Below are 20,119 nucleotides of genomic sequence, written 5' to 3'. Positions count from 1 at the left end.
CTCCCCCTGTGTAGTTCTGGGCCAATGCCTCACTTTTTTCATGATCATCCTTACCCCATGAGGCACATCTTGCATGGAGCTCCAGACTGGGGGCGATCAATGGTTATTTTGTATTTGTTTCATTTGCGAATAATTGCTCCAACAGTTGTCTCCTTCTCACCAAGCTTCTTGCTGATGGTCCTGTAACCCACTCCAGCCTTGTGCAGGTCTACAGTCTTGCTCATGATGGTGACGTTTTAATGGAAGAGTGAAATTCTGTGGACAGGTGTCTTTTATACACAATTTTTCATTAGGAGAACCTTCTTAAATTGACATGACTAAGCTTCGTAGCACATGAGCACATTGCCAGTCTGTGGGAGCCAGAATTATTGTTGGTTGGTAGGAGATCAAATACTTATTTTACTCACTGAATTGCAACTCAATTTTTAACATTTGTATCAATTTTTCAGATTTTTTTTACAGATTATTTATTCCTATTTTAGACCTTTTGTAGTCTTTCTGATTGTTACATTATATAGTCAATGTACGATGCACTATAACACATCCAGATGTCATGCGTGGATGGTTTCATAACAATCATTTTAAAGCTCGTTGTGGTAAGCAAAAGATATTTTATTAGCTTCTGCACAGATTATTGTTAAATTATATGTACACCCAATGACAAAGATTTCCTGAAAGCTATAAGCTTTAACCTGCGACTGTAGTTTTAAGCATTGCTTACAATTTTTTAAATATGCATATTTCAATAAATAACTGGTGAACCTGCCATAAAGGTCTCTGTTCAGACACTCCCTGTTTTGGGGTGACAACTGTCTTCCAACTAGAGATGGGCATGACAGAAAAATTTGTTTCGTATTCTTTCGTTAAGTTAATTTTCATTTCACCATATTCGTTATGTTAGAATCATTCCTTTTCGGAATTTGTTTTGCATACTTGGATTCATTTTGTATATTTTTTGTTTTCAAATCAATTCCTAATTAGAAATTCAAAATTTAAAATTGAGTTTGAATTAAATATTTTAATTTTAGAAGCTGGCTATATTTGTTCTATTCTCTTCTGTTCTATTCTAGTCTATTTTTTCTATTCTGTTGTATTCTATTCTTTTCTACTCTATTCTGTTCAAATATTTTATTTTCTAGTCCATTTTTTCTATTCTATTCTGTTTTATTCTGTTCTATTAATGTATTTTGTATTCTGTTTTATTCTGTTCTATTCTATTCTAATATGTTCTATTCTATTCTTTAATTTTTTTATTCTATTCTATATTGTTGTATGCTGTTTTATTCTGTTAGACTCTATTCAGCAGCCTAAGTAGGAATCATCATCTTATTTCACTTTTATACCTATTGTATTTAGTGAAATATGTTTCCATTTCAAAATCAAATTCATGTTTTAATTCAAATTAATTTTCAAAATAAATTGATCTCCGATAATTTCCTTTGTTATCATTTATTCTGGATTTGTTGAAATTCATTACTATTGTGATTCAAAAATTCTGATATGTCTGAATCTCCAAATAACAAAAATGTCATCAGAATTTTGATTCTTAACTAAACTAATCGCACCTGTCTTCTTCCAACTGTGCTCCTTCATTGTTACCTAGCCACATGCAGACAATGTAGATGGAAAGTAGCTGAAAGAAGCTGAAGGAGATAAGCAGTGTTGAAATGCAAAGGAGGATGAAAACAGCATTTATGGAAGAAAGCATGGCATTTATTTATAGTAAATAGTACTTTAGCAAAGTAAATATTGTCTATTCAGGTTTTAGATCTACTTTAAATGAGAAGTATTTTTTTGTTTCCAAATTATACTTACCCAGATGGATTCAGCATCAGTCCAATGCTGCATCTGTCCCCCACCGGCTCTAATCACATGACTGCTGATCGCTGAATTCTCGAGAGCAGTGACTGCCCCCTTTGTGTTCTCTGGAGTGCTGGGCCGTCGAGGGAGTGACTGGCTCACCCTCTCAGCAGATCACTCAGCGAAGCCATGTACCACTCCAGACTCCGGGGTGGATTTCAACTTTAAAGTCGATATCTTTCCACAGCCTGAATAGGCTGAGTGATGGCAGCTGACAGCTAACAAACTGTACTCCTGTGATCCACAGGACAAGTACAGCCAAAAGAGCTCTGGCTGTATTTCTCCTTTAACAAAGAGAAAATATATACATTTGTTTAAACTGTACTATTACATACTCTTTTTCTTTGCTTAATTTTAGCCATTGTGGAAGTGAAATTCACACTTATACAAAACTACACATCAAGTATGTCCAATATGTCTTCATCGGATACCCTCAGCCTCCAAAATAGTCTTCTGAATTTGGTATGTCCTGTGTGACTAATGCTATTCCTGTGTTTAAAATTATTTCCAGTGTACGTTCTTGAGGGCCACTGTATTTCTAGGTACCTGTAAGCTCTCCACAGCCAGGCAATGTGCATTTTCCACACTTTCATCCACAGTCAGTGAACAGTCAATGTGCTTGCTTTTTTTATTTTATTAGGGGAATATACTGTAACATGGATAGGGTTATAAGGATTATGGGATGACCAACTTGACTGAAACAATGTACAGGGACAACTTGCATCCTATTTACAGAATCAGATCCTGGACTGTTCTTTTCCTTGAAAGCCATCAGTCTTTGCATGAAGGACTCACTGCCCCTCTGGAAATCAACTTGACTTGTAACTACATGCAAAGATATCTCCTCTCCCCTGTAGAACTGCTCCAAGCTCCATGGCCTGCAGACACTACCAGCCCTCCTGGCTTCTCAGAAGATCTTCCAGGACAAAGATAAAGGATTAAGCACAACACTAGTGTTATTAGTACAGTGCCAGTGTACAGGATTATCACTGAACACTGTATTAGTGTCATTAGCAACGTCAGATAGCGTAAGTTAGAGTCAGTTAGCATCAGGACCGGATCAAGCCTGTCCAATGTGGGGGTGCAGTAAAAAATGTCAGAGGATGTGAGATCAGCAGGGCAGTGTATTGGAGTCAGAGGATGTGAGATCAGCAGGGCAGTGTATTGGAGTCAGTATGGCAGTGTACAGGGGTCAGCAAAGCAGAGAACAGGGTCAGCAGTTTTTAGGGCAGAGTACAGAGACCATCAGCTTGCAGGGCAGTGTACAGTGGGTGATCAAGGCAGTGTACGGGGTTAGTAGGGCAGTGGACAGAGGTCAGTAGGGCGGTGTGCAGGGGGTCAGCAGGGCAGTGTACAGGAGTCAGCAGAGTAGAGGATGAGAGGTCAGCAGTGGAGTGTACAAGAGGGCAGTGTACAGGTGGTCAGTCAAACAGAACAGGGGTCAGCAGGGCAGAGGATAGGGGTCAACAGATAAGATGACAGGGGTCAAGGGGACAAGGTCATCTAGCGCCTAGGGTGAAGATGACAAACTGCGCCCCTGAAGTGTAAGCATCTTGTCTCAGAAAAAAGGCCGACCTATCAAGAAAAAAAAAAAAGACTACACTAATTAGCACACTCACCCCCTTAGCATAAATTCCAACTTCAACCTAAAATTCTTTCACCCAAAATATGCACAAATTCCCCCTCCTCTCAGGTTCAAATCCACCCTCCCAGTACAAATCTTTGCCCCCCAATCCCACCTACCAGCTCTAATCGCACACCAATTCTCCCCTCCTAGCACAAATCTCTGTCACCCCAACAAAATCAACCCTCCTACCACACATTCTCTTTCTGTTCAAATTTCCCATTCTAGCAGAAATTCTCTCTCCCAATATCCCCTCCTTGCACAAATTAACCCAAATTCCCCAACCCCCTGGCACAAAATTTCCCCCTAAATCCCCCCTCACAGCATAAATCCTCTCCCTCCAACCCCCCTTCTAGAATAAAATTCTTCCCAATCCCTCCCCCTAGCACAACCCCTCCCTCCCTACCCAAATCTCCTCTGCTAGCACAAATCCCCCAATACCCCCCTTAGTACAAACCCCCCCAGCACAAACATCTCTCCGAATCCCCCCTTCTGGCTCAATTCTCCCCAAACCCCCTTCTAGCACATATATATACCCCCCTTCCCCGTTTTATCCAAAATTCCCCTACCCCCTTCTTGCAACCCCCCAATTCCTCCCCAAAACAAATTCTCCCAAACACTCCTCCTAGCACAACCCCCTACAAATTACCCTTCCCAGAACAAATCCCACCCCCTACCAAAATCCCCCCTCCTAGCATAAATCCCCCACAATCTCATCTCCCCTCTTACCACAACCTCCCAGCACAAAAATTCCCACCAATCCCTAGCTCAATTTCCCCCAAACCCCCCCTCCTAGCACATATCATCCTTTCGCCATTCCTCCTCCTAGCACACATTCACAAATCCCCCCAACTCTCCCTTCCTAGCACAAACCCCCCCCCCCTTCCACAAACGACTGACCTCTCCGCCTCCCCTTTTATTGTATATCATTCCACGCATTGTGTGCTATTTGCCTGTAATTCACCCCCCGCCCCTCCACCTTACAGGGGGAAAACTGCTACAGAGCTAGGAGCAGGTGTGGGCTTTGCTGTGCTTTCCCCTCCAGTATCTGTTTTCATCTGAATAAAATAATTGTTTAGAATATGTTGCACCTAACCAATATTTGTTTGTGAAAGTAATATAATATAGACACTCTCTTTCAATGTCTTAGCATATCTCACTTGTGAATATATTTTTTTTAGCTAACGCCAAACCTGGAAACGCAATACAGCAATGGCCTAGAAGTTCCACCATCAGTGACCTTTCAGTAAGCCTTTTAATTTACTAAATTCTGTCATGAACAGGTGAAACTGAAAAAATTAGAATATCGTGCAAAAGTTCACTTATTTCAGTAATGCAACTTAAAAGGTGAAACTAATATATGAGATAGACTCATTACATGCAAAGCAAGATAGTTCAAGCCGTGATTTGTCATAATTGTGATGATTATGGCTTACAGCTCATGAAAACCCCAAATCCACAATCTCAGAAAATTAGAATATTGTGAAAAGGTGCAATATTCTAGTCTCAAAGTGTCCCACTCTAATCAGCTAATTAAGCCATAACACCTGCAAAGGGTTCCTGAGCCTTTAAATGGTCTCTCAGTCTGGTTCAGTAGGAATCACAATCATGGGAAAGACTGCTGGCCTGACAGTTGTGCAGAAAACCATCATTGACACCCTCCATAAGGAGGGAAAGCCTCAAAAGGTAATTGCAAAATAAGTTGGATGTTCCCAAAGTGCCGTGTCAAAGCACATTAATAGAAAGTTATGTGGAAGGGAAACGTGTGGAAGAAAAAGGTGCACAAGCAGCAGGGATGACCGCAGCCTGGAGAGGATTGTCAGGAAAAGGCCATTCAAAAGTGTTGGGGACTTTCACAAGGAGTGGACTGGATAGCTTCCATGCCACGCCGCATTGGGGCAGTAATTGCTGCAAAAGGGGCCCAAACCAAGTACTGAGTACATATGCATGCTTATACTTTTCAAAGGTCCGATATTGTTCTATGTACAATCTTTGTTTTATTGATTGAAAATTAGAATATTACATGCAGAGATTGTGGATTTGGGGTTTTCATGAGCTGTAAGCCATAATCATCACAATTATGACAAATCACGGCTTGAACTATCTTGCTTTGCATGTAATGTGTCTATCTCATACATTAGTTTCACCTTTAACCTCCTTGGCGGTATTCCCGAGTGTAGCTCGGGGTAACATTTCAGTACCAAAAGCGGTAACCCCGAGCTACACTCGGGCTTACCCTGCGGCACTGCTCCGGCATGTGTTCTTCACTTACCTTACCCTGCGCTCCCACGATGTGTCCCCTGCAGCGTCCCCGGCCATCTCCTCCGGCCGATGCCGGCATCCGGCTTCTGTGTCCTGTCCCTGTGACGTCGGGATGGACGGACGGGCGCTGCCGGCGGCGGCGGCGGGAAATTTAAAAATTTTAAAAAATGTCTTTTTTTTTTTTTACATTTTACATAGTAAAACATTGCTGTCTCAACCAATTTCACATACATATTGTCCCTAGTGCTTTGTCCTGCGCCCTGCCTGCATTTTGTCTGTTCTTTCTGCCTGGAAACTGAGAAATGTCCATGGCGTCCAAAAAGTGTCCCTTTAGGTCAAAAGTGGTTTAGATCAGCTAGAGAACAGCGATAGTAAATCAGAACCACTTGGAGAATTGAGTGATAATGATTCGTGGGGGAAATTCGTCATCAGACACTGAAAACGATTTTGCGACTGAGCTCAGCAATGTGCGAACTTGGCGCTCTATTTCACATTTCAGTGTTTTTGGTTTGATTATATTATTGAATTACATTTTTTATTATTTTTATATTATTTTTATGATTATTTATTAAATTATAATTTATGATTTTGTGTTTCAAATTTTATCATACCCGGGATGTTTACTAGACTCTTGTTCGGACAGATTTCAGTGAGTTTTTCCTAAAAATTACAGCCTACAATAAAAAAAATACATATTTCCATGCAAAAAAATGGTACCGCTTTCAGCACCAAAAATCTGAAATAATCATACCGCCAGGGAGGTTAAGTTGCATTACTGAAATAAATGAACTTTTGCACGATATTCTAATTTTTCAAGTTTCACCTGTAGTTATTGCTGTCTTTGTTTTGAGTTGTGACCAGAACAAGAGAGGAAATCTTTCAATGAGTACACACAAGACAGATAGTAAAGAGAAATTTCCTCAATTACACACAGATGGCAATAAATAAAAACCCTGCAGGGGTTATTACATTCCCATTTATAGTCAGAATGAAAATATATGTTGGCTTTTATATGCAAGCATATAACTAAATGTCCTCTGACATAATTCTTTAAAGAGTATGTTACCCCAACATTACACATGTTCCATGTGTTAAAAAAAAGTATTCTGTTCTTTTTGCATTGCTACCTTTGTGTGAAATACTTGGTGAGCCTGCCAGTTACCCTGCATTCCTATTTCAAACTGACCATGCTAGACATGACAGTACATCCATCCCAGCATAGTCAGTTTTCCGGCTTTGTCCTACAGCCTGCCTGTCCTACAATGACCAAGACTTGTGCTGATGTGCCATCCTGCACAGCACTTCACTGGGAAGATCAGTGTGTTGCTCTATCTCTGGCTCCTGCTAACGTGCCCTCTGCAGTCTCCACCCCCACCTCTTATCCAGCTGAGAATAGAGCTCATGTGATCACTTATAGAAAAAGAAAAAAGGTATTTATAATGTTTTTATACACAGACGTGTTGCCTTGCATTTCTATTTTAATCTGAATAGAATGTTTTACAAGGTAAGGGTTCACATATTTGAAAGTTGTTTCTGGTAACCTTTGCCCATCTATCTATGCAGATATAAATGTGTTGATATCTCATTCAGGGCTCCACCTTTTTACTGTTCATGTTTTTATTTAAAGTATGGAGGAAAGAAGCATGCCTGAATGTACTGTTGGAGTCACAGAGCAACAGCCTTGCTTGCTACAGAGAGCAAGGAAATTAGCAATAGTTGCTCTGACCAGTCAGCTTAGTGATATATTAAAGCGATTCTAAAGCTTAATTTTTTTTTTGGGAAAATAACAAACATGGCTATACTTACCTGCTGTGTCGGGTGGTTTTGCACAGAGCAGCTGGGATCCTCCTCTTCTTTGGTCCCCTGTAGGCTCTCCTGGCCCCTCCCTCCTGTTGGGTGCCCCCCACAGCAAGCAGCTTGCTATGGGGGCACCCGTTGCTCCATTTGTCCACATGGTGCCACAGCTTGGCCCTGCCCCCTCTCTCCTCATTGGCTGGCTGTCATTGGCTCCTGATTGCTAGCTTAGCCAATGAGGAGACAGCCGAGGCTGCCATTCACATCAATGGATCACAATGAGCCTCAGGTAAGTATTGAGGGGGCTGGGGGAGCTACTGCATACAGAAGGTTTTTTTTTAGAATGCATGAAGGTAAAAAACCTTCAGCCTTTAAAACCACTTTAAGATTCTGAATTGCTTCCTGGAAAAGTGAGAGAAAGCTGCAGAAGTACTGCTTTTCACACAATGGGGTTGATTTACTAAAAGCAAATAGGCTGCTCACATTGCAAGGGAATTGGCCCCAGAGCTTAGTGAATGTGGTGAAGTTTCACTTTGCAAGGCATACCCAATCTTGAACAAATAAAAAAAAAAATAGCATAACATAAAATCAAGTAAAACACATTTTGCTTGCACATGAATAAATGATGGATGGCAGCAGAGCGTCACCTCTTACATTATGTTTTGGGGCACATTCCCTTAGAAAGTGCAACTTCCCTTGCTATGTGAGCAACCTATTTGCCATTAGTAAATCATCCGCTATTAGACCTAAGGTGCTGGTATGAAGAGGGTAGGACCAACGAAACTCAGCAGCCTACAGTGATGTCTGCAGGTTTGGCCTGCTCACTGTGGTGGACAGAAACCAAGCCCTCTTCCTTGATCCGTAATCACTTTCCTTGGGGTAACTTCACAATGAACGTAGGATGAACAGTGCTAGGCAATTGTAGATCTTGTTATGATCTCATCATCAAATGAAGAGACATTAGCTGGGTACACACAGCTTTTGTCGTAGGGACATGCTGAACAACCAGCACCCAATCAGTGCTCATAGTGTGTTCTGGCGGGAGGGAGGGGGGGGGTCAGTCAGAACACAAAGGCACAGCGGGGTAAGATCACTGCACTAACATTGCTTGAGTTAGTACAGCGATCTCTCGCTTTTTTTTTTCATTCAGCCCACTGGGTCGAACGAAAAAAAAAACTTAATGTGTGTACCAAGCATAAAGCTGGCCATACATGGATCAAAATTCAGCACGTTCAGCAGGGACCAGCCAAATCTATGACCGGGAATATTTGAGAGCAGTCAATCTACTGAACAACTGCTCACAAACGGGCTTGCAGGAAAACTTTCATTTGATCAGCACTGCAGCCAGTAGCTTTCAATGCTGATTAGTGTATTCTTACAGTGGAGAAGTCTAGTTGACTTCTCCACTGTCAAAATACAATGACACTGCAAGGTGATTCCCACATCCACCTCGAATGTGTGGATGTGGGAATCAGTTCAGTTTTTTTTTTGTTCAGCCCGTTGGCTAAACGAAAAAACTGAGCCATATATAGCCTACTTACTTACTGAAAGCACAGGATCAAGTGGACTGCACAGTTATACAGTTGTGTCCAAAATTATTCAACCCCCACTGAAATTGAGTGTTTTGGCCAGTTTGACATTGCTTTTGATCATTCAGTCATCTTGCTTACATTTACATTAAAGAGGCACTTGTAGGTCAGACAAATATAACATAACAGTTATAATGAAATAACCACAAATGTCTTTTCTGTGCTCACAGCATTATCAGTTTTATTCAACCCCCAAGTGACATTCAATCTTAGTACTTAGTACAGCATCCTTTTACAGTTATAACAGCTTTTAAACGTGAAGCATAGCTTGACACAAGTGTCTTGCAGCGATCTACGGGTATCTTCGCCCATTCTTCATGGGCAAAGGCCTCCAGTTCAGTCACATTCTTAGGCTTGCGCACTGCAACTGCTTTCTTTAAGTCCCACCAGAGGTTCTCAATCGGATTTAAGTCTGGTGACTGCGATGGCCACTCCAAAATGTTCCAGCCTTTCCTCTGCAACCATGCTCTAGTGGACTTGGAGGTATGCTTGGGATCATTGTCCTGTTGAAAGGTCCAACGTCTCCCAAGCCTCAGGTGTGTGACGGACTGCATCACGTTTCCATCCAATATCTCCTGGTACTGAAGAGAATTCATGGTACCTTGCACACGCTGAAGCTTCCCTGTACCTGCAGAAGCAAAACAGCCCCAAAGCATGATTGACCCTCCACCATGCTTCACAGTAGGCAAGGTGTTCTTTTCATCATAGGCCTTGTTCTTCCTCCTCCAAACATAGCGTTGATCCATGGGCCCAAACAGTTCTAATTTTGTTTCATCAGTCCACAGAACACTATCCCACAACTTTTGTGGTTTGTCCACATGGCTTTTGGCATACTGCAGTCGACTCTTCTTATTCTTTGGAGACAGCAAGGGGGTACGCCTGGGAGTTCTGGCACGGAGGCCTTCATTACGCAGTGTGCGTCTTATTGTCTGGGCTGAAACTTCTGTACCCACATCTGACAAATCTTTTCTCAGTTCCTCAGCAGTCACACGGGGACTTCTCTCCACTCTACGCTTCAGGTAGCGCACAGCAGTCGAAGTCAGCATCTTCTTTCTGCCACGACCAGGTAGCGTTTCAACAGTGCCCTTTGCCTTGAATTTGCGAATGATGCTTCCTAAGGTGTCTCTTGGTATGTTTAACATCTTTGCAATCTTCTTATAGCCATTGCCCTTCCTGTGAAGAGAAATCACCTCTTCTCTTGTCTTCCTGGACCATTCTCTTGCCTTCACCATGTTTGTAACCACACCAGTAAATGTCTAGAAGGAGCTGAGTATCACAGTCATTTTAAAGCTGCCTAATTGGTGCTTATTATGCTTGATTGCTGCTCGGTGACATCCACAGGTGTTTTCAATACCTGATGGAAAGCACCTGTATGAACCTCTGTTCTTCAGAGTGGTAGTCTTTAAGGGGTTGAATAATTGTGGCAATGAAGAAACCACATAAGAACCATTTACTACTGTATTACATAAACAATTGATGTCATTTTAGTTGCATTTGGGTAGTTACAACGTCCTTGTAGGATTTGATTCTGAATACAATTCCAAATGTACACTATAGTCCCTAAACCCCTTTACAGCATTGGGGGTTGAATAATTTTGGACACAACTGTATATAGACACCAAACACAATTGTTGTAGCAATGAAATAGAGGTAATCCTAAAAAAATGGTGGTCATTAATACAACGTCCCTCTAACATCATAACTATTTCTGTATCACTTTAGCTTTGTGAATGTGTAGAACTTTTTTTGCACTGGCTTGTCAGAGCCAAACAGTTAGACATTAATGTCACTTTCTTTACCAATTCTTACGCATAGTTAAATTTTTTTTTTTTTTTTAACTCTCAGATTCTGATACTGTACTTTTTTTTGTCTTTTTTTTCTAGGAATGTTGATGGACCAGCAGCTACAGTGGTTCAATATGTACGTAACCGCACAGAAAATGTAGGCAGTGCCCAAGTCATAAAGTCTCTTCAACAGAACTCAGGTTTAAAGAGCTTAATCCGTATAGCCAGCCTGAAAGTGAATAGTAAGTAACTGAGTGATATAACAGTATCCTCATGAACAGAAATGAGTGAACTTCTCAAAAAAGGTTGACTAATACACTTCAGAGGTGTCCAGATCATTTTTTAGTTTAGGTTTTTGGATAAAATCAAATTTTTACAATCTTGGACTGGGAAAAGAGTTTATATGAAAAAGATTCTCTGCAGGATATGGTAGCACCACAACATATCAACAGGGACAAAACATTTTTTGTATTTAAAAAAAGAGTTACTACATTTTTAACATTATGCTTCTGGATCCGTGAGGGAATGGTTAAGAAAGTTTAACAAGAAAAGAATCAATCTTTCTAATATATTCTTTCCCCGGGTGTGACAGCAGCACCCCAGAGCATTAAGAATTCTGATATCCAAGCAAGGGAAGATTATGATAAAAAAAAGGGGATGCAAAAACACCAATGCAATGATAAATCATAAATCTATGTTTTTTTAAAGGAAAATGTTTTTATTTGATTATTATGCAAACACAGATTAAAAAAAACTATTAAACATTCATTACAAAAACATCTCATATATAATCCATTTTCCACCGACATTTCCCTTAAGCCTCCCCCCTCCTCCTCTCCCACCCAACCCCTCCTCCACACCCAATCTAGTTCTTCTCTCTTACCTACCTATCTGTATAATTTACGTCTCTTTCTCTTAATTACCACCTTAACAATCTTACAGTTTCTTTATGTCCCCCTTTTCCCTATTCAATACTAAATGTTTCCGAGGTTTTAAATTTCATCCATCTATACCATGTTTTCTTAAATTTTTCCATTTTGTCCTCTGCCAAGTGGTACAATTCCTCCATTCTAAAGATACCCTCCACTCTATCTATCCAGTCTCCGATTTTTGGTGCTTCAATCTCTTGCCAATACTTGGGAATCAAACCGTTTGCCGCACTAATTAAATGGTACAATACTCTGTTTTTGTATAATTCCGATGGAGGCTCAAAATAATAAAATAAACACTTCCACGGGCTTTCTGAAACATTATCTTGCAAATTTCCTGGATAAGTTGGGTTATTTCCATCCAATAATTCTGTATTTTCGGACAACTCCACCATATGTGAGCCATTGTCCCCTTTCTCCACATCCTCTCCAACACAATGGGGAATTTTCTACCTGCTGTTTATGGGCTACATTTGGTGTTATATACCATCTGGCTATACATTTATAATTCATTTCTACTGTACGCATATTTATCACCTTATGTGTTAGTTTAAGGACAATGTTCCTTTACTGTGGATTCATTTTTATTCCCAGTTCTTTCTCCTATTTCACTAGAAACCCTGGGGGGTCTACTCCTCCCATATCCACAAGGATCTTATATATCTTTGAGGTAGCATGTTTTGGTGTCAAACTTCCACTTAATAATTTTTCAAGTGGATACATTTCCTCTTTTGTCCTCAATGGTTGTGGAAGGCTTGCAACAAAATGGTTTAGCTGGTGATACCTCCATTCATCCATCATGACAAATAAATCTTTTTTCTTTTTTAAATTTTGAAGGGTGTGCAATTTCCAATCCTTTATAATATCTTTCAAATGTGCATTCTTATCTTTTATCCAATTCCCACTAATTTCATCCTTCCCTGGGGGGAAAAAGTCAGTTCCCACAAGTGAAATCATCAGTGAATTAAATTTCCATTTTTTCTGTCTGTGTACTCTATCCCATGTGCCCAAGACTATCCTAGTCAACATCCAATGTGCAGGACCTATGTGGCATCCATATACTTTTCTCTAACTGAGCTTTACTTAATATCCCTTCAATGTTTACCCAACTCTTCCCTTGTGAATTAAATGTCCAATCTACTACTCGTGATAATATTACTGCTGTGTAATAAGTCTTCATATTAGGTAGTCCCAAACCTCCATTTCCTTTTGCCTTACTCAACACCTCATAGCTGATTCTTGGTTTCTTGTTTACCCATATGAACTTAGTAGTCATTTTTTTAATTATCCCAAAAAAGGACCCTGGGGAGAGAAATCGGTAGCAAGTGAAATTTATACAGAATCTTTGGGAGTATCACCATCTTAACCAGGTTTATTTGTCCAATCCACGAAGCTCCTCCTATTAAAATTTTTCTTAATTCTTTCTTGATTTCATTTATTAGAGGGATATAGTTTGCTTGATATAATCTTTTTAAAGAGGTGGTTAATTTTACTCCAAGATATCCTATTTAATTTCTCCTCCATGTAAAGGGGAATTCTTTTTGTAATCCACTCTTCTGTGAGATTTATATTTAAGATCTCAGATTTAACGGGGTTTATTTTCAAGTTTGACATCTCCCCATACTGTTTTAATGCTTTCATTAAATTCGGCAAAGTTATTCTAGGGTTAACGATGTAAAACAACATATCATCTACAAAGGCGGCGACTTTATGCTCTATTTTTCCTACTTTTATCCCCCTTATATCTATACATTTCCTTACCCTCTCAAAGAGTGTTTCCAAAGACAGAGCATATAATAAAGGAGAAAGGGGACATCCCTGTCTGATGCCATCATGCATCCTAAAGAACTGAGAGAGAGATCCATTAACCTTATCCGCCACTGATGGGTCATTGTACAGTCCTTTTATCCAGTTCATCATCTTAGGCCCTATTCTTAATATTTCTAATGTATCAAACATAAATCCCCAATTGACCCTATCGAAGGACTTTTTCAGGTAGCCCTGGATTCTGGTTTATCCTTTCAGGCCCACATCCAATCCCTGCCCAAATCAACCTCCACAACATTTCCAGAATACGCCCCTTTTTAATCAATTATACCACAAAGCTTCTAATTCACTCCCTGGTAATCTCTCGCCTCGACTACTGCAAGTCCCTTCTTGTTGGCTTACCTTTTATAAAGGTTCTCCCCCCTCCAGTCCACCATGAATGCTGCTGCCAGGCTCATCCACCTTACCAACCATTCAGTGTCTGCTACACCTCCCTGCCAATCCCTCCACTAGCTTCCACTTGCCCAACGAATAAAATTCAAAATACTAACAACTTACAAAGCCATCCACAACTCTGCCCCCAGCTACATTACCAACCTGGTCTCAAAATATCAACCAAACCGCTCTCTTCGATCCTACCAAGTCCTTTTGCTCTCTAGTTCCCGTGTCACCTCCTCCCATGCTCACCTCTATAGAACTTCTCCTGAGCTTCTCCCAACCTATGGAACTCCCTACCCCAATCTGTCCGACTATCTCCTAATCTATCCACCTTTAGGCAATCCCTGAAAACCCTTCTCTTTAAAAGAAGTCTATCCTGCTTCTAACTAGTTACTTCTAACTGCTTTTTATTTCCTCCATCAGCTCATCCACCACAGCTATTACCTTTTATATAACTCAACCCTTCCTCTTAGATTGTAAGCTCTAACAAGCAGGGCTCTCGGTTTCCTCTTCTGCCAAACTGTATTGTAACTGTAATAACTACCTTCATTTTGTAAAGCGCTGCACAAACTGTTGGCGCTATATAAACCCTGTATAATAATAATAATAATAACATGAATATGATCATACCTCAATTTGTTTCGAACTCTAAGGAAATCCTAAAAGCAGTTACTATACAATTCACATATACAGGATCTTTTTAGATGGAATATATTAGTAACATTAATTATCATTTTCTTATTTCAGATGTAAAGGACAATTTGGATGTATTTACATATTACCCAAGATTCACTAATTTAGTTTACAGTTCTGATTTAAAAGACCGAAACAGTCAAACATTTAAGAAACTGGAGCAAAATGTGATAAACGGGGTAAGTATTAACTAAACTAGTCAATATAGTTACAACAACAGTTTGTATCAATAGACACATGATCATTTTTCTAATTTTGAGCACTACATATTCTATGCTCTAATACCAATTGGTTTAAAGTGGTTTTTTTTTTTACATTGTAATGTTTATATGATATTTTGTATATGTAGTGTTTCATCAAACATCTTGGCAACTTCAGGAAAATTTCTTATTCTATGCTTTGTACCTTACATGTTTTCTATAAAAACCTATTGAAAGTTAAAATCCTATGTAGTTTTTAATTTGAGGGTTTGTGTTTTTTCAATGTATCTGTAAAGGATGAGGTACCAATTGCAGGTAAGTAGGTGGTCTTTTTCCTATTCCTTGGGTCCCCCTCAGGATACCAATGGTCACACCTGGAAACAGCTACGAGATTTGGGAAAGCGAGTGCACTCAAGTCACCTCAGTTTCGACTGCAAACACTTCAGCTTTATTGGCAAAACATCAGGGTTTTTATACTGTAGACTTTGGGCAGACACACTTTCAGACCATCCAATCAAATATATGTACATTATCTTTACCTTAACTCAACAATTATTTGTATGAGGTCTGCATTTACATTCAAGTTTCTGCCTTATCTTTCACACCATATCTAGCCTAACACCCAGACCATGGCTATAATCTGGCCCAACGCCCAAGCTGTGGTTACAACTTTTCAGAAATGAGAGTAAAGGTTATCTCCTTTTTTTGTAAACTTTACAAAAACACTTATTTCTACATAAACCTGGCATAGACAGTTCTGTTAGTGTGCACAAAGTTCACATATATGTGTATGTTAAACAAGCATCTTGTATTAGTATGTACAAAATTGATTCTGTTATATTCCATTAATCCTTTCACCAATACATTTTTGTAAAGGCCCTATTGGTTAAGGTCCCTTCCTTCCAAAAATTACTACCGGCATTTTTAAAAAAATGTTTTGTTTTTTAACTTAATTCTTCACATCAACATCTGACATTTTTTTAATCTGTGGTATATTTTGTCATTTTTTAATGAAAATGTGAATTGCAGGTTATTTCAGAATTTTAATTGCAACATTCTAATTGTATGCTTTTTCTTATTGTTCTTTAGCTCGGCAGTATTCTTACAAATTTCAATTTGGCTCAGACAGTAGTGGACTCATTTATGTGAGTATCAGCTAAGTGCTTTGGAGGAATCTTCAGATTTTAGAGAAAAATGAGTACTGGAGTGGTGGGCAAAGAGTATCATGGTTTGTTCATGGAGTCATGTGTCCAAATAGACAATAATGGGTCGCCTACACAGAGATGCCGGCCAAACACAGCCCTGCACAGGGCTCACATGTCACCACTCTGTGTGAATGAGGCCTTGGGGTTAACAGATTAGATTACCACTGGCAACACCTTCACAGTTCCAGGTTTTTTCCCATATTGCTTGTCTTTGTATAAATGGTTCCTAACATGGAATATGTGTGGAGATCAGAATATTTGATTCTCTCTGTTCTTTTGGGTCCATTACTATAACTATTGTAGCCTGAGACAACCTATTAACTAGGATTTACAAAATAAATTTGGGGATGGCAGCCAACATATTACCCTTGGTAAATTAATTCTCTTAAAATGACCCTGTCTCCAATGTAAAATTACTGTTACCTGAAAAGTAGCATGCAAATGTCTCTCCTACAACCAAATGCCACTACTACTACTACTGCCACTGCTACTGAGGAATAATCCCCTAAATACTGCTGAGAAACTGATGCTTGGTAGTGTTGACTTCATGGATTCCCTACAACATGTATTGCTTTCTCCTGTTGCCCTCCATGTCACTACAGTGCCCTGTAGTGACATGGAGCTCATTGGGTAGAACCACTTTGTACTGCAGGACCCAGAAAATACACATTCCCATATCAGACGTGTCAGATGCCCTGGAGGCTTCTGGGAACTATTCCTCAGCAAATTAGGAACTAGATGTAGGTATTTATAGTTTTTAGGTAACCGCTTTATAGCAGATTTTATATTGGTGCCAAAGTGGCTTCAAAAATATTTTAGGTAGACTTTCTTGCTGGATCACCAGATGAAAATAGGAGAAAGCAAGCCTAAAAGAATTGTAGCATGGATGTAGCATTTGACACTTTGTGTGATCCAGTCTTTGCAACCTGGTTGTCTGTCTATAATAAAGGGGCTGTACTTTGTCTTTCTCATGGCAGATCATAAACACATAATTTAGTGTAATGCATCCATTTCCATCTAAAATTTGCCCTTAGCAATGGAGCTTTTTATTTTACTCTGGGACTGGACAAATTTCAATCCATGTATAGTTGTCAGCATTTGGATGGGATTGTTGGAAAACTTTTGTTAAAACTTTTGGGATCAGCCACTTGGCTGCAATCGCTGGTTGGTGTATTCTGACAGTGGAGGAGTTCCAGTGGGGGGGATTTCTTGATCCACCTCACTTGTGTGGATGGATGAACCTGTTCGATTTTTTCCGATCAAACCAATGGCTGATCGATCTATAGCCACCTTAACTTTGCTCTGATAAAGAGTAGAAAAATTCCACTTGTGCATTCAGAAAGGCATACAAACTATTCCAATTACAGGATTCATCCATCACATATAAAAACAAACATGATTTGGCCACCAGCTGACCAGCTGACAAAGAAAACTTTTGCTGTGTGGTTTGCACAACATATCCTTTAGAATTAGTACCCCTAGTCTTTAAAGTGCAACTATGACCAGTATGTCAGTAGCATTAAAGTGGTGTTAAAAACAAGACAAAAAATGTATTGTATTGCAGCTTACCAATCGTTAGATGGTGGCTGCATCAATTTTCTTTTCTTTGGCTTTTTCCCCTGTTTTCGACTGGTGATCTGGCCAGTAACACACTTCCTGTATTGAGCAACTACACTGGATAAAAGGGCACATCAGACAGCAGCATTATCAGCCTGGGAGGAGGGGGTTTTATATATACTAGTAGAGTTAATTACACTAACACATTGAAGCCAAATTCCAGTTAATGCAGACCATAGACGGGTCGTTTATCGGCCCAATTTTCATCCGAACGAAAAATCGGCCGATATTCACACCGTTAGTGGGGCAATGCCGTCAGCCATTTTTCGTGGATCTTCTCATTTCTTTTTATCAGTCATGCTGGAAAATCCACAAAAAACGGGCATTTTTTGTGAGCATTGGTGGCAGCATCCTTGGCAACAATGACCGATTTTTCGTTTATCGGCCGACAATTCGGCCGATAAATGTCTCGTCTGTGGCCGGACCTTTGCTGTATAATCAGTTACAGCAAACAGTTTTTCCTTTTTGGGATAACGGTTTTATATACATAAAAGCTAATAATTTTAAGCACCCCTGTCAGTTTCAAATGGGGTCTGTCTCATTCATGTAAACTGATACATTCTGCTTGAGAGCTTGTGCTTTTGAAAAAACAGACTGGCTGGGGCTGGATCAACCAGATGAAAATAGAACAAAGAAAGCTTATAAAAAAGAAAATAAATACAGCCATCGCATCTAAGAATTTGTAAGCTGCAATATAATAAATTTGCTTTTGGGTTTAATACCGCTTTGGCAGTCCTTTGTTTTTCTGAGTCCCCCCTTTAACATGGTTTTTCTCACCTTGTGATCCAGCTAGTAAGTCTATTTCTATAACAGACCAAACTGTCCAGCAAAAGTGGCAGAGGGTTGAGGAAAACCATTAACCAGTTCCACACCGCCCTATAGCAAAAATACTACTACAGGGCGGCACAGGTGCGCAAAATCATGTGTATATATACGTGATTTTGCAGTTCCGGGTAGAGGGCGCGTGCGCACCATACCCGCACTGCCATTCGCGGCCTCGGCTGTCAGTCACTGGGTCCCGGCCAGTGATTACTCGCCAGCACCCGGTGATCGCCGAGTGTCTCCGACGAGAGAGACCTGTATGTAAACAATACAGATCTCTCCCGGCAGCTCCTGCACACTGCTTTGTATGGCTCTGCATGGCAAAGCCATACAATGCAGTCTGCTTACAGTGAAGCACACACACCGCCCATATAGTGAAACAGCACACAGTTAACCCATTGATCGCCCATCATGTTAACCCCTTCCTACCCAGTGCCATTAGTACAGTATCAATGCTTTTTATTAGCGCTGATCACTGTATTGGTGTCAATGGGGATGTCAGTGACACCAAGTCAGTTCCCCCCAGTGTCAGAATGCCTGCCCCAGTCCCGCTATAAGTCACTAATCGCCGCCATTACTAGTAAAAAGTAAAAAGTTCCTTATATCCCTCTTAAACCTCGAACTCTTAAGTTTAAACCTTGAACATAGTTCCAGCAGATGTGGACCTCCAAGCCTGGTTCCAAGCCATCTTCCAAATGAATGGACTTCACTACTTGTCTCCTAGATTGTAAGCTCCAAGGAGCAGGGCCCTCCTATCCCTCTTGTATTGAACTGTATTGTTGCTGTATTGTCTCCCTTTATATTGTAAAGCGCTGAGAAAACTGTTGGTGCTATATAAATCCTGTATAATAATAATAGTTTATTGTTATTACAAAATTATCCATTGATAAACCTAAAAAAAGCAGCATTAAATAAAACTGACCCAAAAAACCCTAAACCCTTAAGGGCCTCTTTAAATGTCTGACATTCTATTTAATCTATCGCTGTTTAATTCCCCTTCTTTCCCTTTCTTTGAGTTACTTTGGGTAAACATAAATTTATATTATAAGAATCTTACCTGTCAATTAAGAGAGGCCAGTCCTGTAAAACTATTCACTCATATCCATATTACTTGATACAGGACTCCAAATTATCCTTTAGTATATCCAATCTGGCATCAGCTATGCTTGCCTTCCAGTTTTCATATGACATCCCAATTTTAAAGTCTTGTAAAGAAGATAAGCTCATCAAATATGTACATGTATAAATATTGTAGGTAGACTAAGAGAGACCAGTAGCAGTTTTATATGTCCCCTTTATCATGTAAAAGATTCGTAATTATGTTTAGTGTAATATGTTCCTAGCCAAACTACATTGTACTATGTTCTCTCCTATACAGGCAAGGATCAGTTATTAGTAAGGTAGAACTGGTATTTCCTCAAGGCACCACAACACCTACCACAGTGGCTCAACAGATTGTGAATAACCAAAACATTTTGCAGAATTACGACCTGACTTTGGATCCCCAATCAGTTTGTAAGTGTCTGAATTACCTG

General features: G+C 40.0%; 1 protein-coding gene across 1 annotated transcript in view; it reads left to right on the top strand.

Annotated features, from left to right (window-relative positions):
- LOC149447528 (uncharacterized) overlaps positions 1-20,119 on the top strand; it is a 97,005-nt gene that overhangs the window by 62,451 nt on the left and 14,435 nt on the right. Inside the window, exons 12-17 of the mRNA XM_089652378.1 lie at positions 2,219-2,322; positions 4,666-4,730; positions 11,013-11,155; positions 14,795-14,919; positions 16,030-16,085; positions 19,963-20,099. Coding sequence (XP_089508504.1) covers positions 2,219-2,322; positions 4,666-4,730; positions 11,013-11,155; positions 14,795-14,919; positions 16,030-16,085; positions 19,963-20,099 — 630 coding nt within the window. The remainder of the gene's footprint in view (positions 1-2,218; positions 2,323-4,665; positions 4,731-11,012; positions 11,156-14,794; positions 14,920-16,029; positions 16,086-19,962; positions 20,100-20,119) is intronic.

Source organism: Staurois parvus, unplaced genomic scaffold, assembly GCF_062004578.1.
Source record: "Staurois parvus isolate SC_StPar_1 unplaced genomic scaffold, SC_StPar_1.0 ptg000682l, whole genome shotgun sequence".
Classification (NCBI taxonomy): Eukaryota; Metazoa; Chordata; class Amphibia; order Anura; family Ranidae; genus Staurois; species Staurois parvus.
Note: the sequence above shows the minus strand (reverse complement) of the source record. Positions and strands in the feature narration are given on the sequence as shown.